Source organism: Pleurodeles waltl, chromosome 11, assembly GCF_031143425.1.
Source record: "Pleurodeles waltl isolate 20211129_DDA chromosome 11, aPleWal1.hap1.20221129, whole genome shotgun sequence".
Classification (NCBI taxonomy): domain Eukaryota; kingdom Metazoa; phylum Chordata; class Amphibia; order Caudata; family Salamandridae; genus Pleurodeles; species Pleurodeles waltl.
Window position 1 is genome coordinate 806,921,765 of NC_090450.1, and position 24,461 is coordinate 806,946,225.

At 47.0% G+C, this 24,461-nt stretch overlaps 1 protein-coding gene across 2 annotated transcripts in view; it reads right to left on the minus strand.

The window, feature by feature from the left end:
- The window catches only part of LOC138266144 (uncharacterized), a 149,185-nt gene that overhangs the window by 53,545 nt on the left and 71,179 nt on the right, over positions 1–24,461 (minus strand). For both annotated transcript variants that reach the window (XM_069214581.1, XM_069214580.1), the window contains exon 4: positions 10,737–10,934. In XM_069214581.1, coding sequence (XP_069070682.1) covers positions 10,737–10,934 — 198 coding nt within the window. The remainder of the gene's footprint in view (positions 1–10,736; positions 10,935–24,461) is intronic.

A 24,461-nucleotide genomic window follows, 5' to 3' on the forward strand; every position in this document is an offset into this window, starting at 1 on the left:
GATAAGCCAGGACAATAAATGGATCTGAACCTTAGGACCTCTTCAACCAAGACAAGCCGTCCTATGAATAACAGAGGAGGGTACATCAGTCCATAGCCATCTCACCTGCACCATCCGACGATCAAATGATTAAGCGAGGTAACTGTTTCTCTGCTGCATGGTTTTAATAAAAATGGGAAGGGCTATTCTTACTAGAGCTGACAGTGCTGAAGCAATGTCTTTCAGACTTGCCAGGCTCCATTATTGATGTGTTATGGCTCATGGCCATGTATTCACAATGCCATGATACAGTCTGTATAAATTATGTAATGTACTGGAGTGCTTGTGATGTATTGTACTTCAGTGCTTGCAAGCTTGGTTCTCGCGGAAATCAAGCACAGCTCTCCTTTGATACCCTGGGGTGTACAGGATTAGGCAGTGGTCAAGCAGTTAGTAGGAGATGATTTAGGATGAACTGGCACATTGAAGGTGCCAATGGTATTAGAAAACAAATTCCTGTTGCACATTCTGGCACACTGAGGTCAGACTGAGAGAAACATGTGCTCATGCTTTAAACCATCATATCACAAGCACTAGGGACCTGTGAAAGAGTATTTAGTTTACTTCACCTTCTTGCAAACAATTCTTGGAACCCGTAAAGAGCACAATTGCAAGAGATGTCTTGCGTTGAGAAGGCACAGGGAAGAAGCTCTTCAATATCCCACTTAAATAAAAACTGCAAATAGAGCAAACATACTTAGGTTTGGCAGCCTAGGTTACCAAATGAAGCAGCTGCACAAGTCACCATTAGGTAAAGGTGTGCTAAAGCAAATGCATTTCTTTTTTATTAGGTTATTTATGGCAAAAGATAGGTACATACTGAGTTAAGCAATAAGGTACATAATAACATACGGCAATACAGACAAACAATCGCAAGAGGTCAACATGCCATTCCCTGACTGTAGGATACATCACGGAATAATACGGTAAATATCTGGAGCTTTAATAAAAGTTGATAAATCCAGTCAGATCAGGGACCTGTCTTCCTGTGTCAAGTGTGATCTACTGGGGCCTTAGGCCTTATCTCTAATATTCTGTGTATCACCACTAACTAGAACACAAGGGGATTGTGAAACCAACAAACGGGGGTGAGGGGAGGGACTGCCGCAAAGGCAGGCAAGAAGGGGAAGGGGGTTGCGGAGGGAAGTGTGTCCTGAATGTCTGTTTGGGTAGGGGGGTTTTCAACATGTTCTACAATGTGGTCTAACGTGCACCAGATTGAATTTGAGGTCTTGGGCGTAAGGTGTGTGTCGATTCATTTAGATTATGTGCTCCTCAAAGATATGTCACCTAAGCACACCATGTGTGAGGGGAAATGTGGTTGTAGGACTTCCATTCTGAGAGGATAACTTTGATCGCTATTGATAGAAGAAGATCCAGTAGGGCCTATCATTCTTTTTAAGCTTAAGAGAACGCCCAGGGCAACTAGTGGCAAGCTTAAGGTGAGTGTTATCCCAAACATGGAATTAAGTTGGTTCTGGATGAAGGATCAAAAAGGAGTCAGAAGGGGGCAGTGAAATACCACATGTTCATATGACCCAGGCGCAGAGTCACCATTCCAGCATTTATCATTATCTCTTAACTTCATCTTGTATAATTTCGCTGGGGTCCAGTGTGAGAAATGTTTTGAGAACATTTTTGACTGAATCAGTGTAGGAGCAATTTTATTATTGAGAGAACGTTGACCCAACATTAGCCAGTCCTCTTCCAAGACATGGGCCAGGCCCACACTGGCAAATTGTTTAATTCATTTGGTACTTAGGAATGAGTTTAGTCGTCTCTTGGGGAAAGCTAATGCTTTATGGATTTTGGAGCGGAGATGGCCAGTGGATTGTCATGACTTCCACCGATGAATGATAGATGCGATTTTGGTCCATAAAAGTCTGGATAGTTAAACTTTAAGTTTTAGAAAGCTATAAAAGTCAATGTTAGGGAGGTCGTGTTTAGCTGCCAAAGCTGCAAAGGGGATTGGTTCCATGTTGTCATTATATATGTCTCGAATTATATGGATACCTTTCGTGGCTCATGTCATTCGGGTCGTCTATTATGAGCTTGGGGTTATTCCGGAGCGAGGTTGCTAAAGATTTGTGGAGTCGAACTTGTGATTGTTTATCTAGGGATCTGAGAGCAAAGGCGGTGTCAGCAAGGATCTTCTGGGAGTGCAGTGGTTTAAACTTTGACATAGTGAGGTATGTAGTGGTATAGAAGGGTGAGCAAATTAAGTTTTCAATATTGAGGCGGATCATTCTGATCTTGGAGTAGCCAACAAACATCCTGGGTAGAGAGGAAAGCTGTTTGGTACAAAACCCAGTTTGGTAGTTTGCAACCCCCCCATCCTGAAAGTTCCATATTAGCGCTTTTGTGGAAGTTCTAGTTCTCTTCCCGCTCCATAGGAAGGTTGATGTCAGTTTATCCACAGTGTGGAAAAAAGTGAGAAAGCTTCACTGGCAGCATGGAGGTGGTGAAATTTATAATTGGGGTAATCATCATTTTTAGAGTTTGGGAGGATAGCAAGTTTTTTTAATCTTATTAATGGTTTTAGAATAATTCATTTGGAGGGTTTCCAGTAAGTCCTTAGCACACCAAAAACCTAGATATTTAAGCTGTTTTGGTTACCATTTAAGCCTAGAGTCCTCAAGATGTGTAGAGAAACAGAGAAGGTTGAGGGGGAATACCTCTGTTTTATCTTTATTAAGGGTGTAGCCAGACACCTGTAAAAAGCCCCCTATTATGTTAGTTAATACAGGGGTCACTTGTTCTATATCTTCCAAGTAGATGAGTATGTTGTCAGCATTCGTTGAGGACTTTTACGTTTTGGGGCCAAACCTGAAGCCCTTGATTCTGGGTGAGGAGTCAATTAAGAGGAGTAGTGGGTTGATTGCTAGTAGAAATAGAAGAGGAGACGGGGGGAACCTTGTCTTGTGCCCTGATGAAGGTCAAAGGAGGAGGAGAGTTCTCCATTTATTCTAATCTTTGCAACAAGGGTTGGTGTAGAGGGCCATTGTCATACTGATAAAAGATTTTCCTAAGTCATAGGATTCTAGAACTGCGTAGAGAAAAGGCCAATACACCTTATCAAAGGCCTTTTCTGCATCCAGCGTGATTGCTGAAGCTGGGAGTGATGAAAATGTTTCCTTTTCTATGATGTGACAAAAGGTGTGAATGTTGTCTTTCGCCTCTCTCACATGACAAATCCCATTTGAGAGTTGTGGATAAGTTTCGGGATAAAGACGTCTATTCTTTTTGCTAGGATTTTAGCAAATATTTTTGCTTCCATATTATGCAGAGAGATGTGGTGGTAATTTTTTGGATCTGAATGGTCCTTATCTTCTTTGGGAAGATAAGGACCATTCAGCGGCGGTACCTAAAACCTTCCCTTGTTGAACAAAACAGTCTAGTGTATTCTTGAGGTGGTCGATCAGCGAGTTTTGGAACGTTTTATAAAAAGATATGGGAAAGCCATCAGGGCCCGGTGCCTTCCCAGATTTAATAGAGTTGATGGTATTCAGAATTTCTGCAGACTCAATGGGTTTATTCAGCTAGGATTTTTCAGTTTTCCAAATCTTTTTAATATGTAGTGAGCATAGGAATTAGGATTTTTTGCAAAGGGTCTGGGGGTATAGAGACTGGCATAAAAGTCTATAAAGATATCTAAGATCTCATTAGTTTTGTAGTTCATAGTTCCATTGGGGGCTTTAATGTGGGAGATGTTATTAGTTGTGTTTCTAAACTGGAGTGTGGATGCTAAAGTTTCTTCTGCCCTATTAAGAAATAGAAGTTGTTTGGACTTTTGGGCTTGTACTCATAAGTAGGTCTTTTTACTGACAATGGTGTTGTATTTATATTTCAGTTGTTTAATCTCATTAAGAGTGTCTTTGTTCTCCGATTGTCTGAAAATGGATTCTTTAGTTTTGATTTCTGTAGGTAGCTTTTTAAGGGTCTCCTTAATCTGATAGTTTTTATTGGACATACGTTTGATTATCTGTCCTCTTATTGAGCATTTAATCACATCCCACAAGACAATGGGCAAGGAGACAGAATGTATGTTTTCTTTAAAGAAGAGAACTATCTCCTTATTAAGGTCTGTTATAGCCTCTGGTTTATCTAGAATGTCTTCATTCATGTGCCAGAGTCTATTTTTCCCTTTAGTGGCTTTAATTTGGATGGACATGGAGACTGCAGCGTGATCAGATACCGAAATGGGGAGGATTTTAGACACTGAGGTGAATTGAAGAAGAGGGTCAGAGACCAGAAGATAATCAATGCAGGAGAAACTAGAGTGTAGGCGTGAGAAGAAAGTAAAATCATTACTGGTGGGATTGTGGATTCTCCAGACATCCCTAAGGCAATGTGTGTGACAGAGGTTAATCATTTGTTTATGTGATTTGGGGATCTAAATTAGAATGCAGAGTTGCGATCTAAGATGGGGTCCAGTGGGAGATTGAAGTCTCCTCCTACGATCAATTTGGAGTTAGGCGGTATTTCTGTTAATTTCTTGTTAATATAGGCCCATAATGTAGTGTCATCAGCATTAGCGGCATAAATGTTCATGACAGGCTAGAATTCTTCGAGATGAGAGTGAGTTCCCCATTTTTCTTCCCTGAAGCTTCTGAGCAGACATCTACCACCCACCCTCTCCACATAACCAATATTTGTTTCTTGAAGAAGTACCACATTGCTGCCAGGCTCTTACAATAGTCCAGTATCTTTGTTCTTTTAACTGGATGGTTTGGTCCTTTAGTATTTAGGGATATTACATTAATGGATGTCATGAGTATATGTTATGATGGTTGTTTATGGTCCTGGTTTGGATCCTTGGAGATGGGCCAGGGTCAACCCATAGACTATGTGAATATGCTGTTGGGAGCATTTCTCCACCACAGGGGAGTGTGGTGGGGGTGTAAAAAATAGGGAGGGGGTGATGGGGGTCAAACAATCATTAATACAACAGGTGGGTATTGGTGACGAGTGGGCTGCTATTGCATCCCTTCCCACCATGAGGAGTCTGTAGGAGACCGTGTTTGTTGGGGGGGGGGAGAAAACACGAGGAGGAACACAGCTAAGAGCCCTGTTCGCATGAGGCCCGTCCTACAATGTAGGGAAATGTTCCTGCAAGATCTTGGATGAGGAGGGAGAGCGAAAAGCAGCTGTTGGTCCTCATCTATGAAATGTGAGGCAGGGACAAGGGGACCCTTAGTTAGATGGTAAACTCTGGGTCTAGTGGATATCATATGGGCCCCCCCCCCAAATTTATGTGCATAAGTGTAAGCATTATGTCTAAGTTATGATAACGTTAATGTAGTTGATAATGTTGTACACAAGCTTAGGCTAGGCAGCTTATGTACTGTACAGCAGTACCCATTAGGACAGTAGGCAGTAGGAGTGCTTGATTCAGTTGAGCTACATACAGTGTAGTAGGGATACTGGGGAATGAGGTTAGTTAGAAAGCAAAGGAGTATTGTCATCTCTCTATTTTTCCTGGTCTGCGGTAAATAGAAATTGCATAGAAAACATGATCAATGTACAATAACAGAGCATTTGACATACAGCCCATTGGCAAGATTCCTTCATTATGAAGCTGAACTCCAAAGGGTGAACTCCTAAGGCAAAAATTAGTAACGGACTTGTTATGCAAAGCGTTAGATATGTTCCTTATTATGGAGATGAACTAAGGATAAACTCTTAAGCTCACAAATGGTAAAGAACATGTTTGCAAAATGTAACTGCCATAGCAACATGGTTATTGGATATAGAACAGTATTAATAACGCTAAAAGGATATGCCAATGATTGTAGCGTGAGGAAATCTTACAGTGAACAATCATAGTGGAGTATAGATCACTGAGTCTTTTGCGAAAAACTCTGCATCCATCCATGTCTCTGATTGGTTGTTAAGGAATGTAGAAAGGCCCGCCGGATCTGAAAAGAGTTTGGTCTGGCCTCTGTAGGTGATGAGGAGTTTGGATTGTCTGGCAAAAGCAAATGGGATCTCCATCATCACGAGCTGTTTCCTTAATGCTAGAAAGCCATTCCTGCGAATTACTGTTTCTTTTTGTGTAGTCTTGTGAAATAGAGATTCTCTGGTTCTGCCACATGACCACCCTGATCTTCCTCATCTGTCAGGATTTGTTCCTTATTGTTGATGCCTTAGCGGTTTGAAAATCAGAGCTCTTGGTGTTGTCGTGCTGCTTGATTTGTATGTGGGGACCCTATGGGCCCTTTCGATCTCAAATTGTTTGTTGAAGGACATTTGTAAAGGAGATGGTATCCCAGAGATAAGAATGTCAGTAACCGATTTGTGGGGGGATTCACTTCCTTCGGGGATCAGAAAGATATGGAGATTACGCATTCAGTTCCGATCTTCCTGTTCCATTAGTAGTAGTTTCAGAGCCAATACTGCTTTTTCCAAACCAGAGAGTCTCCTGGAGTGATCATTATTGAAATCCTCCACCACACTGATCCTTGATTCAGCAGCGGTAATCCTTATTTTCAAGTCTTTTAGATCGTTGTATACTCCTGCCACCTCCACTTGGAGTAAGTCAGTGTTGGCTTTGGTGCTTTGAGCCAGGTCATGCACCATGTGCAGTTTGCGCACGATATCATCAAGTGTGGATGGAGAGTCGGACTTTTCTTTAACCGGAGACACCGGGATAGAAGACACGTGTTTCATGCGTTTTAGGGTGGCTTTGGATTCTCTTTCCTTTTGGGTGGTTTCTGCCATGTTGGAGTTTCAGGTGGGTTTTCCTCAGGGTGTGCAGTTTGTCTGACAAATTAGTGCTAGTTTTGCAGGTCAAGCTGTGTTGACAGAACGGGGCTATGTGATCTCGGGTGCCCCTAAACAGAGATATAAGATGAGTCACTATGACTGCGCGCTACTGATTAAGTACTTAGGAGTGTAAGGCACACCTCAGCTTGGAGCAGTCACATCCTAGGGCAATACAGAGGCCCTCACAACACCCATAGGTAGTGTGCCACAGGAGGGGTTCCAAATCTGTACGCTACTGCACCAGAGATGTGTGCTCCGAGAGCACATAGATGTCCACTATCAGTCCATGAGGCCCAAGATGCACTTTTACATATGCCAAGTAGCTCTCGCAGATCTCCAATAAATCCACTGCTTTTTGATTGTATACTGATGGTACGCCTGGGTCATCAAACTAGTCTCAGGACTAAGGAATCAGGATCAGTAGTGGTGTCCAAGCAAGCTCAGGAGTTTTGCTCTAGTCAGGTGATGTTAACGTGGCACCAGGAGGCTGGTTTGATTTAGTTGTGCCATTTAAAGCATTCCTGGAATGCACAGAGCGGGCCCAAGTGCCTGTGGAGTCATTACAAGAGATAAAGGGACATGCTTTGGCACTGATTCCTTACATACCGCTCTCTTGTATGCAATTGTTTTACTTACAATTCCGTTTTGATGTCGCAGGCAAAGAAAGGGAGCAGCGGTGCTCTTTGATAATGGTTTAGTTGTGCAGGTTGCAGAATGAGGCTACGTGTTGCAGTAGGGCCCATACGGCTCTTTAAGGTCAGACCTTGTGGAGTGTGCAGGGGTGGTATAGCGTCGCTGCTGGTCCTCTAAGTCCTTGGTGATATGTCGTCAGGAATAGTGCTAAATATCTGCTACACTTACACCCACGTATCACTACATTTTGCCGGTCATTGCAGGGATGTCACTTGCAGTCTACATAGGTCTCAGGCGACTGGCTCATAGGAGCTCATAAGCAAGCCGCCATCTTGCCGCACGCCATGCCATGCTCCCCCAAGCAGATGCATTTCTAACAGCAACTCCTATGTTAACAAAGACAGACCTAAAAAAAATGCTAAAAGGCAACGTTTGTGAAAAATGAGGTGCTGAAAGAAACAATGCAGTCGCATTTGAACATCCCAGTCTCCTACAGAGAAAAAGGGGCTGACTGAGTAGAAGTCGAGTTAGTATATAAAACCAGGAATATGGAAAGGACCAAGCATACATTTGATCTTCAATGGCTATTTCTGTGCTTCTGCTGTTCAAACCGCTTCAATCCCCTTTTCTATTTAGGTAGATTACCCATCACTAGAGAGGAAGGGAAAAAGGCGCAAGAGAAGAACAATCATCCAGAATTTTTTTTATTTCAATAACAGCAGCAGTCCAATGCAATAGCTTACTTAAAAAAATAAAACATCGAATTTTTTGGATACAATCCAGGAAGCACTGTGATTTTATTTGAAAAAGAATGACAATAGCAATTTGACATGGAATGCTGCCAAAGCGGTAATACGGAGAGAGTTAATTGCATGCACTGCAGATTTATGAATTTAGCCACGAAAAAGAAAGCTGGTCTAGAAAGTGCTTGTGGAAGCCGTTACCGAAGGACCGACGTGAGGACGAAATATACTCTGTAGAGGCACTCTACATTTGGATATCAGGTTAATTTTGGACCTATAGCAACACTTTTTTTGCAATGAAGATTTCCAATCACAGATTCTTCGTGATTATTGGAATATAGTGTGGCTCAACATTCCGATTTCAAACAATAACTATAATAATAAGAAAGCCTTGATAAAGTCCCGTGCAGGACGAAACACGTGTCGGCTGAATCTGGAAGAACTGGACAGTTCCTATTTCTATTTGGATGAAGATAACTCTTTCCGCTTCTTAATCCTCAGAGTGGATCATTTTTATCCCCTTAAACATTTCTTTCTTTTTATTGGACTTTGAATGGTCATAGTAGGGGATAAACCACTCTTTTGCTGACTAAATGCTCAACTTTGTTCAATGTCGGTTAAATGTCTGTATATATGTGTAAGTTAATTGTTATGAGATTGTACTTTCTGTTGTTAATTTTCTATGGAAACAACTTCCTTTCACATCAAATTCAATGTTTATGATTTATCTATTAAAATTCTTTTTTGTGTTTCTGAACTTTGCAACGATTACATTTTGCATTGATACCTCTTTAGTGGAAATTTATATTATGTTTTTCTCACATGGTTAAGCGTGCAATGACTATTTGACTATTGATGATAGAGGGATATTACTTTTTGTGTGCTCCTTTCTTATTTTTCTATAGATTTAACATGTTGGTCTAGAAAGTAGGTTGTCTAGATTGGAAAGCAACACACGCATTGACTGTTAATGGTCCTCTTACAAAGCACTGAGTAAAGTGACGGAAAGTTGAGCAAGCAGTGAAGAAGCCATTAGACGCAGTACACTTTCGAGCTATACTTTGAAAAGTTTAAAAAGTCGATCTGTTCTTAGGCTACAAAATCATAATAAAACAAACTCACAACAGTATCTGAGAAATTCAAGATAGCAACGACATCCAGTATAGGTATATTGTGTTGATCGTGAGTCTTTTTCAGTTTATTATACTACCCTTTATAGCACAGAATGATACTGGGCACAAACAATGTAATATGTTACAAGGACTGCATGACAATCGCCATCCTAAAGTCTACCTGCTACTCTGGGCATATTGTATGATACATCCATAGTCCATCACTCTCAATCTTCATATGAGCTGCTTGCATGCAGCAGACCTCCCGAGCTAGACCTCTGGCAGCTGGGAAAATTGTCATTGGCTCTAGTGTAGAGGGCTACCAACAGGTCAGTGATAACTATTTGCATAAGATCTTCATGCCTAATCTGATAAGTAGAATGTATCAGATAGGCATGCTATAGCTCTTTCTATGGCCTTAAGCACTTAAGCATTAAGCATTTTTAATCTTGCAGAAGTACGTCACATATTGCAAACATGACAGTGTTTCATTATAGTATCTAACCTCCATACCTGCTTCTGCAAAGGCATCTCCACAACCCATTACTCATGTTTTTACATTTCGGCTGAGAAACAAAATCATTATTAACCAAAAGCCAAAAACTTGAATGGCAAACTTCTACATTGGGAAATAAGAGCACTGACACAGAAGGAAAGGGGAGGATAACAACCTAGACATTAAATAAATTGACCGTAAAGTCAGAAGAAAGAGAAGAATCTTCACCCCAAGGTCAAAGTAAGGTGAGGAAACTCACCAAAAGGAGAGCAAACGTGAAAGACAATCACACATATGACACAGAAAGGGAAGGGCAATCACCTAACAGAGAGAGAGAAAGTTAAAGGCAATCACCCATAAGGTACAGAAAGGGAAAGACAATCACAAAATGGAGAGAGAAAGTGAAGGACGATCATCGCAAGTTAGAGAAAAGAAAGGAAGCAGAGACTATAGAAAAGAGAGGATTATCTTCAGTAGACAGAACAACTGAAGCATGACCTCCTACATATCAAAGAAGGAAAGGATTGTCACCCTATGCTCTATAGAGGCCTGGGAACAGGGAAGATGATCAACAGCAGCTTAAAGAGATGGGACATTTCTCATGGCCAAGAAAAAACACCTCAGTTGGTTTCTCGAATAGACCACTCGCCAGCACCCAGTAGGCTGGTGTCAGTATAGGAATAGAATCACCATGGGGATAGAATGAGGGATGTGGTCAGAGGAGGGGGAAGTGATTTGGATTGGTCGCAGGCTCCCAGTATTTCTTTCTCCTACATCAGATGATAAATTAATCAGCTAAAGTCCAGAATCCAATTTGTTCCATTGTGTCTAGAGGTGCTCTAAGTATCTACCCACTGAAAAGAATGTTTCCCCTCCCTGTAAACAAAGCCTGTTCTGACCAGTGTCCAATGTAGCCCTCAAAGACTCACTTTTACCATCCATTCATACCTTGAGGGTGTGAAGCATGAAGGTCTCAGTACCTCGGTCCCTTTGGAAACCTGGTGAAGCAGCATTCAGTGAACCCTTTGCCATTTCTGAACTAAGAGACGTCAGTTCTACGTTGGTTCCGATGGCAATGTTGAGACCACCATAGGCTTTCGGATGGGCTTCTGGGCTGGACTCGTAGTAGTGGCGACTGTTAATATCCTATATAAAAAAAGTGAGAGGGTCAGACAGAGAAGGGGAAAAAAGATAAAACGTGCAAATGCTCAGAAATTAAAGAGATGTATCAACTAGAGGCTTGGTATTTGAGGGATTGGGGGGGGCAGGAAATGTTGGGAAAGCTACAGGTGGTTTGAACAGCACAAGAAAAAGGTACAGATGTGAGGAGTAACCAGATGGAACAAAAGCAGTGGAGAATGCACAAGACTATAGCAAAAGAGATTTTTTGAAGGCACAAGATGGAGATAGAGGTGCAAGAGAATTAAACATGAAATGCCGAGGTATGATAGAGGTTTATTGAAGGCAATACAAATGGAGATGTGTGGAAGACCAGAGAGAGACAGATGTAAGAGAGGCAAAAAAGAGGCAGAAGCTGGAGGCAGCAGGCAGGCAGATGTGAACAAAGTTTCTGAGGGGGAAAAAAGTGGGATAAAAGAAGAGGATGATAAGTGACGAGGAAGAAAAGAAGAAAAGAATGAGGGGCAGAGCAGGAAAGGGTGTAAACGGCTTGCTACAACAATAGTGGAAAATGGAGAGAGAAAGAACTTTTGAGATTTGGGTACTTAGAGTGCAATCATATTACATCTACACACTCAGTCTTCTGTATATCTTACACATGCACCTTTACAAATCCAGGCAATGCTACTTGCACTGCAAATTGTGAAGCCATGGCCTCACGTTTTGGATGGCCAGTGCTGCCTGCCTCAGCCTCAGGGGCAGAAGGAATTTACTCTCTACCACATTCCATTTCCTCTATCATCACAAATACAAATGCAGAGTGATTTCAAAGGGACCTTCTTGCACCAGCTTTACCAAAATGCTTAAAAACCATTGTTTTTTACCATGTGCGCTGCTTTACTGGCTGCCTATCTTTTTTCCTTCTTCCTCATTCCTCCCAGTGTGCCATTCACATGAGTGAATGATGGCATTCTGGTTTTAGCAGTCTCTTCAAAGAGGCAAATTATTGAATTAGTTGGAACTCCTTCCACCTCTCCAACCATGTCATGCAGCTTGAACACTGCATTTTATGACTGTCCTTTAGAGCAGGTTTAGCTGTCTTGCCAGAATATTATTTTCCCCAAAAAATGCATGCATAATATACCTACATAGAGGGACCTTTTCTCAGAGGGCTTTATCCATTCATGTGTTGAATTGTCATTAACATTTTGCTTCTGTCCACTATAGCATACAGGTTGGGGCAATGGATTAGCCTACTTAACCCACTGTCTCCCTTCACTTTGAGCATACACGCAAAGACTGCACAAGCTGTTAACATCTCTTAAAAATAGTTCTGTTCTCCTCAGTGACAAAGCTGTTAACATCCTCTTAAAAACAGTTCTGTTCTCTACAGTGACAAAGCTTTTTTAATTTGTGCTTTTTTTAAAACTTATTTTTTTCAAAATATCTTGAAAAAACGCTCTTTATGGTGTATTAAAGTGCTTAGTTGGATGGGGATTTATTTAGTTTCTGTTTTCCAAGTTACTTTTATCAAGTGTTTTGTGAGATTGTGACGTTGTAGCTGCCCGCAATTTGAAAGCTTGGATGGGGGAACATTTTTTCATGTTGCATGGCACAACCAAAAAACTTGATTTGTTTTAAATCACTAGTAAAACAGACACATAAGTAAATGTTCTTTAAATTTAGGATTTTTTTATTGGAAGCATATGGTGGCTATGTTTAGGTGGCTACCCGTTTTTTTGCTTTTCTTTTATGCTTGCAATAAAAAAATGTTTTAAAAAAGTAATAATTACATCAGCATGCCAAGGCCATATATATATATATATATATATATATATATATATATATATATATATATATATATATATATGGAAAATGTCACTAACCCAGTGTACATCTGTTCGTGGCACGAGATGCTGCAGATTCACATGCTGTGCACATCCCGCCATCTAGTGTTGAGCTCGGAGTGTTACAAGTTGTTTTTCTTTGAAGAAGTCTTTTCGAGTCACGAGATCGAGGGACTCCTCCCCTTTCGGCTCCATTGCGCATGGGCGTCGACTCCATCTTAGATTGTTTTCCCTGCAGAGGGTGAGGTAGGAGTTGTGTATATAGTAATAGTGCCCATGCAATGGAGTAAATATGTATGTACATAATGTGGTTAAAAGTGATATATTTACAAATTTACAAATGTCCAAGATCAATATTTCTCAACTTAAAACGGATACAGGCTCCCGGGGAGGTGGGAGGGCGCATGTGAATCTGCAGCGTCTCATGCCACGAACAGATGTACATTGGGTAAGTGACATTTTCCGTTCGATGGCATGTGTAGCTGCAGAGACACATGCTGTGCATAGACTAGTAAGCAGTTATCTCCCCAAAAGCGGTGGTTCAGCCTGTAGGAGTTGAAGTTGTTTGAAATAAAGTCCGTAGTACTGCTTGTCCTAGTGTGGCTTGCTGTGTTGTTAACACACCCACGTAGTAATGCTTGGTAAATGTATGAGGCGTAGACCATGTGGCTGCCTTACAGATTTCAGTCATTGGTATGTTTCCTAGAAAGGCCATGGTAGCACCTTTCTTTCTAGTTGAGTGTGCCTTTGGTGTAATAGGCAGTTCTCTTTTTGCTTTTATATAACAGGTTTGAATAGATTTAACTATCCATCTGGCAATGCCTTGTTTGGATATTGGATTTCCTGTGTGAGGTTTTTGGAAAGCAATGAACAATTGTTTTGTTTTGCGAATCTGTTTTGTTCTATCAGTGTAGTACATTAGTGCCCTTTTGATGTCTAATGTATGCAATGCTCTCTCAGCTACAGAATCTGGTTCTGGAAAGAACACTGGGAGTTCCACTGTTTGATTTAAGTGGAACGGTGAAATGACTTTAGGTAAGAACTTAGGATTTGTTCGTAGAACTACTTTATGCATGTGTATTTGAATAAAGGGTTCTTGTATGGTAAAGGCTTGTATTTCACTTACTCTTCTTAGAGATGTGATGGCTATTAGAAATGCTACTTTCCATGTTAAGTATTGTATCTCACATGAGTGCATGGGTTCAAAAAGTGGACCCATGAGTCGTGTTGAGACAATTTTGAGGTTCCACGAAGGAACTGGTGGTGCTCTTGGTGGGATAATTCTTTTCAGACCCTCCATAAATGCTTTTATGACTGGGATTCTGAATAATGAAGTTGAGTGCGTAATTTGCAGATAAGCTGAAATTGAAGTGAGATGTATTTTAATGGATGAAAAAGCTAACTTTGACTTTTGTAAGTGTAGTAGGTAGCTTACGATGTCTTTAGCGGATGCGTGTAATGGTTGAATTTGATTATTATGGCAGTAATAAACAAATCTTTTCCACTTATTTGCGTAGCAATGTCTTGTGGTTGGTTTTCTAGCTTGTTTTATGACCTCCATACATTCTAGTGTAAGGTCTAGGTGTCCGAATTCTAAGACTTCAGGAGCCAAATTGCTAGATTGAGCGATGCTGGATTTGGGTGTCTGATCTGTTGTTTGTGTTGAGTTAACAGATCCGGTCTGTTTGGCAGTTTGATATGAGGCACTACTGAGAGGTCTAGTAGTGTTGTGTACCAAGGTTGTCGTGCCCAAGTTGGTGCTATTAGTATGAGTTTGAGTTTGTTTTGACTCAATTTGTTTACTAGATATGGAAGGAGTGGGAGAGGGGGAAAAGCGTATGCAAATATCCCTGACCAACTCATCCATAACGCATTGCCTTGAGGGTGAGCCTGTGGGTACCTGGATGCGAAGTTTTGGCATTTTGCTTTTTCTTTTGTTGCAAATAGGTCTATTTGCGGTCTTCCCCATCTTTGGAAGTAAGTCTTTAGTATTTGGGGATGAATTTCCCATTCGTGGATCTGTTGGTGATCCCGAGATAAATTGTCGGCTAACTGGTTTTGAATTCCTGGTATGAACTGCGCTATTAGGCAAATGTGGTTGTGAATCGCCCAATGCCATATTTTCTGTGCTAAGAGACACAACTGTGTCGAGTGTGTCCCTCCCTGTTTGTTCAGATAATACATTGTTGTCATGTTGTCTGTTTTGACAAGAATGTGTTTGTGGGTTATTATAGGTTGAAATGCTTTCAGCGCTAGAAATACTGCTAGTAGTTCTAAGTGATTTATGTGAAGCTGTTTCTGATGAGTGTCCCATTGTCCTTGGATGCTGTGTTGGTTGAGGTGTGCTCCCCACCCTATCATGGAAGCATCCGTTGTGATTACGTATTGGGGCACTGGGTCTTGAAAAGGCCGCCCTCTGTTTAAGTTTATAGTGTTCCACCATTGAAGCGAGGTGTATGTTTGGCGGTCTATCAACACTAGATCTTGAAGTTGACCCTGTGCTTGTGACCATTGTGATGCTAGGCACTGTTGTAAGGGCAGCATGTGTAATCTTGCGTTTGGGACAATGGCTATGCATGAGGACATCATGCCTAGTAGCTTCATCACTAATTTTACCTGTAACTTTTGTTTTGGGTGCATGGCTTGTATTACATTTTGGAATGCCTGTACCCTTTGTGGACTTGGAGTGGCAATCCCTTTTGTTGTGTTGATTGTTGCTCCTAAGTACTGTTGTATTTGACATGGCTGTAGGTGTGATTTGTTGTAGTTGAGTGAGAAACCTAGCTTGTGAAGGGTTTCTATGACATACTTTGTGTGTTGTGTACACCGTTCTTGCGTATTGGTTTTGATTAACCAATCGTCTAGGTACGGGAACACATGTATTTGCTGCCTTCTGATATGAGCTGCCACTACGGCCAGGCATTTTGTAAAAACTCTTGCCGCTGTTGTTATCTCGAATGGCAACACTTTGAACTGGTAATGTACCCCTTGGATTACAAACCTTAAGTACTTTCTGTGGGAAGGATGTATAGGTATATGGAAATACGCATCCTTGAGGTCTAGTGTTGTCATGTAGTCTTGTTGTTTGAGCAATGGGATCACGTCTTGCAGTGTCACCATGTGAAAGTGATCTGATTTGATGTAGATGTTTAATGTTCTGAGATCTAGGATAGGTCTTAGAGTTTTGTCTTTTTTGGGTATGAGAAAGTACAGGGAGTAAACTCCTATTCCCTTCTGATGAATCAGTACTAGCTCTATTGCATCTTTTTGCAACAACGCTTGGACCTCCAGTTGTAAAAGATCCATGTGTTGTTTGGACATGTTGTGTGTTTTCGGTGGGACATTTGGAGGGAATTCTAGAACTTCTATGCAATAACCATGTTGGATAATGGCTAGGACCGACGTGTCTGTTGTTATTTCTTCCCAGTTTTTGTAAAAATTGGTTAGTCTCCCCCCCACTGGTGTTATGTGTTGGGGATTTGTGACGTTGAAGTCACTGTTTATTTTGTGGAGTTTTGGGACTCAGGAACTTCCCTCTATTCTTTGGGAACTGTTCCCCCTCCGTATTGTCCCCAAAAACTTCCCCGCTGATATTGACTCTGGTAAGTGGGTCTTGTTTGTGAGGTTGAGGGTTCTGTGCTCTGTCCCCGAAACCCCCCTCTAAACTGTGATTTACGAAATGTGCCTCTGCTCTGTGGGGAGTAGAGTGCGCCTATGGCTTTGGCCGTATCTGTGTCCTTTTTAAGTTTTTCGATAGCGGTGCCCACCTCCGGCCCAAACAACTGCTGTCCGTTAAAGGGCATATTCAGCACCGCTTGTTGTATTTCCGGCTTGAATCCTGATGTACGTAGCCATGCGTGTCTCTGTATGGTGAGTGCTGTATTTACAGTCCTAGCAGTTGTGTCAGCTGCATCCATTGCTGACCGTATCTGATTGTTAGAGATATTCTGGCTTTCTTCCACCACCTGTTGTGCCCTCTTCTGGAACTCTTTGGGTAGGTGTTCTATGAAATGTTGCATTTCGTCCCAATGAGCCCTATCATATCTAGCCAGCAAGGCCCGTGAGTTGGCAATGCGCCATTGGTTGGCTGCCTGTGCCGCAACCCTTTTCCCCGCTGCGTCGAACTTGCGACTTTCCTTGTCTGGAGGTGGTGCATCTCCCGAGGTGTGTGAGTTCGCCCTTTTGCGAGCTGCCCCTACTACCACTGAGTCTGGTTTTAATTGCTGCGTGATGTACACAGGGTCTGTTGGTGCTCCCGGGTCTGTTGGTGCTCCCGCCCCGCCGATAAAAACACGGCGGAAACAGACTACGGACGGGAAAACGCTCACCAAAACACACTCCACGAGTACGGAGGACAGCATGGAACCCGAATTAAACATCCTACCTGCTCTCGTCTACCTTCTCATCTACCACGAGTACGAACGCCGGCGCAGATGACAACGGTGAGTACTGCACCTACGACACACGGGAGGGGGGAGGAGGAAAGGTTACGGGCACACACATATGCGACCCCCACCCCCCCAAACTATGTACACACCAATGCAGAGCAACAATGCACAGTGACACCACCCAAACCCCCCTGAAAAATGCAAAGACATAATTAAATTGTGAAGAAAAATTTATATAAAAAATAGACTCTGATATGTATCGGTCAACTATGCAAAATATCCATAACAAAATAATACTATACACACTGCCATGGAGAACCGAGGCAATAAGTCCTCTACATCAAAGTTAAATCGAACAGTCCGTGGGCTACAGTGTAGCGACACAAGGGCAAAGCCCACACAGGAGACCTGAGTCCTTTGGAGAGAACACTGCAGGGGCATCTGATGAAAAAACTACAGGCACCTCAGGGGGAAGGGAAGGGGGGGGCACCACAGCCACATGAGTCCACGACGCCAGATCCACGAAGGGGCCACCATGCCCACTGTGCCATCCTGGGGAGTGCAAAGCCACAGTCTCTCAAGTCTCTACAGTGGGTGGGTTGCCCACTGTGCCATCCTGGGGAGTGCAAAGCCACAGTCTCTCAAGTCTCTACAGTGGGTGGGTTGCCCACTCTGCCATCCTGGGGAGTGCAAAGCCACAGTCCATCAGGTGGATGACAGTCTCCACTGGTCAAGGAGGTGGCATGGTGGGCACAGTGAACCATAAACAGTGCTTGACAGGAAGGGCCCAGCGGAGCGGTGCTTGACAGGAAGGGCCCAGCGGAGCGGTGCTTGAGACGGCGGGGCCCAGCGGAGCGGTGCTTGAGACGGCGAGGCCCAGCGGAGCGGTGCTTGACAGGAAGGGCCCAGCGGAGCGGTGCTTGAGACGGCGGGGCCCAGCGGAGCGGTGCTTGACAGGAAGGGCCCAGCGGAGCGGTGCTTGAGACGGCGAGGCCCAGCAGAGCGGTGCTTGACAGGAAGGGCCCAGCGGAGCGGTGCTTGACAGGAAGGGCCCAGCGGAGCGGTGCTTGAGACGGCGGGGCCCAGCGGAGCGGTGCTTGAGATGAAGGGCCCAGCGGAGCGGTGCTTGAGACGGCAAGGCCCAGCGGAGCGGTGCTTGAGACGGCGAGGCCAAGCGGAGCGGTGCTTGACAGGAAGGGCCCAGCGGAGCGGTGCTTGAGACGGCGGGGCCCAGCGGAGCGGTGCTTGACAGGAAGGGCCCAGCGGAGCGGTGCTTGAGACGGCGAGGCCCAGCGGAGCGGTGCTTGACAGGAAGGGCCCAGCGGAGCGGTGCTTGAGACGGCGGGGCCCAGCGGAGCGGTGCTCTTCTGCACGGCGGGCCCTGTTCAGCGGTGCTGTTCTGCACGGCGGGCCCTGTTCAGCGGTGCTGTTCTGCACGGCGGGGCCCTGTTCAGCGGTGCTCTCCTGCACGGCGGGCCCTGTTCAGCGGTGCTGTTCTGCACGGCGGGGCCCTGTTCAGCAGTGCTCTTCTGCACGGCGGGGCCCTGTTCAGCGGTGCACTTCTGCGCGGCGGGGCCCTGTTCAGCGGTGCTCTTCTGCACGGCGGGCCCTGTTCAGCAGTGCTCTTCTGCACGGCGGGGCCCTGTTCAGCAGTGCTCTTCTGCACGGCGGGGCCCTGTTCAGCGGTGCTCTTCTGCACGGCGGGGCCCTGTTCAGCGGTGCCTATCTTCACGGCGGGGCACTGTTCAGCGGTGCCTATCTTCACGGCGAGGCCCTGTTCAGCGGTGCTCTTCTGTACGGCGGGGCCCTGTTCAGCGGTGCTCTTCTACATGGCGGGCCCTGTTCAGCGGTGCTCTTCTGCACGGCGGGGCCCTGTTCAGCGGTGCTCTTCTGCACGGCGGGGCCCTGTTCAGCGGTGCTCTTCTGCACGGCGGGGCCCTGTTCAGCGGTGCTTTTCTGCACGGCGGGCCCTGTTCAGCGGTGCTTTTCTGCACGGCGGGCCCAGGTCAGCGGTGCTCTTCTGCACGGCGGGGCCCTGTTCAGCGGTGCCTATCTTCACGGCGGGGCCCTGTTCAGCGGTGCCTATCTTCACGGCGGGGCCCTGTTCAGCGGTGCCTATCTTCACGGCGGGGCCCTGTTCAGCGGTGCCTATCTTCACGGCGGGGCCCTGTTCAGCGGTGCCTATCTTCACGGCGGGGCCCTGTTCAGCGGTGCCTATCTTCACGGCGGGGCCCTGTTCAGCGGTGCCTATCTTCACGGCGGGGCCCTGTTCAGCGGTGCCTATCTTCACGGCGGGGCCCTGTTCAGCGGTGCCTATCTTCACGGCGGGGCCCTGTTCAGCGGTGCCTATCTTCACGGCGGGGCCCTGTTCAGCGGTGCCTATCTTCACGGCGGGGCCCTGTTCAGCGGTGCCTATCTTCACGGCGGGCCCTGTTCAGCGGTGCCTATCTTCACGGCGGGGCCCTGTTCAGCGGTGCCCTTCTGCACGGCGGGGCCCTGTTCAGCGGTGCTCTTCTGCACGGCGGGCCCTGTTCAGCGGTGCTCTTCTGCACGGCGGGGCCCTGTTCAGCGGTGCCTATCTTCACGGCGGGGCCCTGTTCAGCGGTGGCTATCTTCACGGCGGGCCCTGTTCAGCGGTGCACTTCTGCACGGCGGGGCCCTGTTCAGCGGTGCTCTTCTGCACGGCGGGGCCCTGTTCAGCGGTGCTCTTCTGCACGGCGGGCCCTGTTCAGCGGTGCTCTTCTGCACGGCGGGGCCCTGTTCAGCGTGCCTATCTTCACGGCGGGCCCTGTTCAGCGGTGCTCTTCTGCACGGCGGGCCCTGTTCAGCGGTGCACATCCAGTAGGTTCAAGGGAGCCAGACCTGGGCTGGACTCCCTGCTCAGTCGCCCTCCGACCGTGATGTTTCTGGACCCTTCGGTGACGGAGTCCTGGGCCCTTTGGTGTCCTCCTTTACAGCTGGGATGTGGCATGTGGGGCCCACCTGCTCCGCGCTCCTGCTGGCTGACTTCTCCGCTCTGCTGCCCTTACGCTCCTTAGATGGGGCTCTCGGGCCCTTGCCTCCCCTAGATGTTGTGGCTGGTGAAGTGGGCGAACTCTGCTCCTTGGGGGCAGCCGTGTCAGTCCTCGCACGGCGGCCCTTGTGTTTCCTGGTCCTCTTGCCGGGGGGGGGGGCTGGATGTGTCCTTGCTGCTGATGGAGGTGTCACTGCTGGCAAAGGGTGGACTCCAGAACCCATGCACAACAGTGACACCCGAAGCTGGGCTGGTGGTGGCTGTGGTGCTCTTGGGACTCTTTGCAGATGGAGGGGGTAGGTCATCGGAGGGAAAGAGGTCAAGATTAGCCAGGAAAAGTTTTTTAGGGCCAAGGTAAAGGGTAGGAGAAGTGGTGATGGGAGTGGAGGAAGAGGATGTGGTTGTAGGAGAGTCAGGTGTGCTGTCATTGGGTGAAGGTGCTGGTGCTGTAGGCTGTCGTGAGGTGGATGTCTGTTGGGTGGGTGGCTGCCTGCGTTTGTGTGTCTTGGAAGAGGGGGTGACAGACACAGTGGGAGAGGACACAGGGGACGTGTAAATGGCAGTGGGGGTGGTGACTGCACGCGTGCGGACTGTACAGGAGGGTGTGGTGGTGATGGAAGCACTGGCTGATGTTGGTGTGCATGCAGGTGTGAGTGTAGACGTCACAGGGAGGGAGGAGGGAGACGAGGAGGAGGGGGACACAGGGGTGGTAGTGACTGTTGGAATGTCTGCATCTGGGTGTTGCTTGGGTGAGTGTTTGTGGGATCTGTGGTGCTTGTGTCTGGATGAGCTGCCCTTGGGTGTTGAGGTGTGTGCAGGCTGGTCAGATGGTGTGGATGGGATAGGCTGAGGAACAGGAGACAGAGACAGGGTGGAGGCAGTCAGAAGAGGGAGGCTGGTAACAGGGACAATGGCTGCCGTCAGTGCTGAGGCCAGAGCAGTGAACGATCGTTGATGGGCAGCCTGACCCGAATGAATGCCCTCCAGGTAGGCATTGCTCCGATGCACCTCCCTTTCTACCCCCTGGATGGCATTCAAAAGGGTAGTCTGCCCAACAATGAGCGTCCTCACAAGGTCAATGAGCTCCGCACTGAGGGCAGCAGGGGTGACAGGGGCAGGGGCTGAGGTGCCTGGGGCGAAGGAGACGCCCGCCTTCCTGGGCGAGCGGGCACGGAGCGTAGGCTGAGGGGCTGCAGGGAGGGCGGGGCTGGTGCGCTGGGTGGCGGCTGTACCTGTAGAGGAGGGGGCACGGATGTTGCCGCCACCGCTAGGGAGCTCCCATCCGAGGACGTGTCGCTATCGCTGGTGTCACCACCGGTCCCCGTTGTGGTGCTCCCCTCGCCCTCCGGCTCACTGGTGCCCTCGGTGTCAGTTCCTGGGCCCACCGGGGCCTTGTGGCTTGCAGCTCCCTCGTGCTCCGATGCCAAATCTCCTCCGCCTGATGATGCTAATGCACACATGCACAAGAAGATGAAGAAGAAGGGTGGGGGGAGAAAAAGAAGACCTGGTTGAGTGCATGCAATGTCAACACCGTTGGCGGAGAGGACAGACACAGGAGCCGCATGCACTAAGCCGCGCATTCGGGGTACACTACTCAGTACTTCTGACTAGGACAACAGGTCAAGAGACGACAGATGAGCACATGTGTGAGGCTGGACCATCAATAGCTGTACTTGTCACCCTACAGAGGTGGGGGCCAGGAGCACAGGGCCATGCCTAAGGGAGAGGACTACACTACAGAAAGCGCCCTGGCCTAATGTCACCCACAACCCTCCTCCCCCACCCAGACGCCTCCACTGCGCAGAAAGATAGCAGAATGTGCTGATACTCACCCCCTTGTGTCTGCTGTGATGCTCTCAAGCGCCCATCCAAATCAGGGTAGGCCACCGCCAGGATCCGGGACATCAGGGGGGTCAGGGTACGACTGGCACCCCTCCTAGGTTGGGAGGCCATCCCCAGCAGTGACTCGGCGGTCTTCCTGGTTCCGCGGTGGATGTCCTCCCACCTCTTGCGGCAGTGGGTGCCCCGTCTGACGTGGACCCCCAGGGCCCGGACTTCCTTGGCGATGGCACGCCAAATCTCGACTTTCTGATGGGCGCTGACCTATGTGACATGTACAGGGTGGGAAGGAAACATTAATCAACTTACTGCATGTTAGATGTGATTGGCCCCCCCTCCCCAACCTTGCAATATAGCACATGCTCTCATCTGTCGTGCGTTGCACTCCTCATTCGCCCCCCACCCCACCAACTTACATCCACCCCACTCCACACAGGCATCGCCCATTCCATGTGCCTCCGGTGTACTCACCTGTTGGTCTGGAGGACCGTAGAGTAACGCATACTGGGGGAGGACCCCATCCACGAGCTTCTCCAACTCTTCAGACGTGAAGGCAGGGGCCCTTTCCCCAGTCGCAGCAGCCATTGTCTCTTCCAGACCGAGTTCACAGCAGCACTTGCAGTATAGGTCCTCTCCTGTGGATGATCAGGTCTCGAGTGATTAAGCAGATATAAAATGGCGGTCACGCCCGCGGCGGTGCGTACCGCGGCGATGCGTACCGCGACCGCCGGCGCACATCGTCATTGGCTCCTGAAACCCATAGGCTTCGATGTTATCCAATGCGGCTCCGTATAGCGGTCTTCGACCGCCTACCGCCACGGTGTGCTCCGCCAGCGCAGTGACCTCACATCCCATTGTCCCACTTCACAGGTCAGGCAGCCGCCATTTCAAGGGCCCACATGGCATAATTTCTACTGCGACACACAGGCCTAGGCCTTGCATTGCCACACATACACGCCTTTCAATACATAGATAACCGTGTGCTATGCAAGCTGTGGTGAACGTACCAGTGATTAGCTTGACTCTGTGCTCCATGTTGTCATTCCTAGGCACCGTCCGCTGGGACTTGCGAGGAGAAGGATGAATCCTCGCGTGTACCGACCGCTGGTGGACCTGTCGACAATGGAAGAACGCCACATCATACTACGATACCGACTTGACCGTGCCACTATCCATGAACTGTGTGCCCAGCTGGAGCCAGCCCTGATGTCCCCCATCCGCCAACCCACAGGAATTCCCCCTCTGGTGCAGGTGCTGTCAGTCCTCCATTTTCTTGCAAGTGGCTCATTCCAGACAACAGTGGCCATGTCATCTGGAATGTCTCAGCCAATGTTTTCAAAAGTTCTGTCTAGAGTGTTGTCTGCCCTGACGAAACACATGCGGAGTTACATTATATTCCCTGAGGAGGTTGATTTGCCCACTGTGAAGGGTGATTTTTATGCCCTTGGACATATTCCCAACATAATTGGTGCCATTGATGGGACCCATGTGGCTTTAGTACCCCCAAAAGACGATGAGCAGGTGTACAGAAACAGGAAAAGTTACCATTCTATGAACGTCCAGGTGGTCTGTTTGGCTGACCAGTACATCTCCCATGTGAATGCCATGTTCCCTGGTTCAGTGCATGACGCGTATGTGATGCGTAATAGCAGCATCCCTTATGTGATGGAACAGCTACAGAGACAACGTGTGTGGCTAATAGGTGACTCTGGTTACCCCAACCTGCCTTGGCTATTGACCCCAGTGAGGAATCCCCGGACCAGGGCTGAGGAACGGTACAATGAGGCCCATGGGCGAACTAGGAGGATCATAGAAAGGACCTTTGGCCTCCTGAAGGCCAGGTTTAGGTGCCTGCATATGACAGGGGGATCCCTGATGTACTCACCAAAGAAGGTGTGCCAGATCATCGTGGCCTGCTGTATGCTTCACAATCTGGCATTGCGACGTCAGGTGCCTTTCCTGCAGGAGGATGGTCCAGATGGTGGTGTTGAAGCAGCTGTGGAGCCTGTGGAGAGTGAAGAGGAGGAAGACTCAGAGGACGACACAGACAACAGGGACAGAGTTATCCAACAGTATTTTCAGTAGCACACAGGTAAGAATCACACACGCCATTTTAATTTTCCTGAAAGCCTCCAGCTTCTCAACTTTGTCTATGACCCCCCAGTTCTTTAAAACTGATGTTTGATTTTCCCTTCCCTTTTCAGTGCTGTATGACCCACTGCGTGACTTCTGCTTGGTTAGCCCATGGACTAATGCTTATTGATCTCGGTATGTGTTCAGCACAAAGTTAACAGAACATAATTGATCGGTAATGTGTTATACATTTGTAAATAATACAGCCTGACTCCTGATTGATTTCAGTGCATTGAGTGATTTATTTTTTGTGCTAGATAATGGTACATGATATTAACACGGTGATGGGTGGGGGTGGAGTAATGTCCATGGCAGAGTCCAGTTCTCAGTCTCA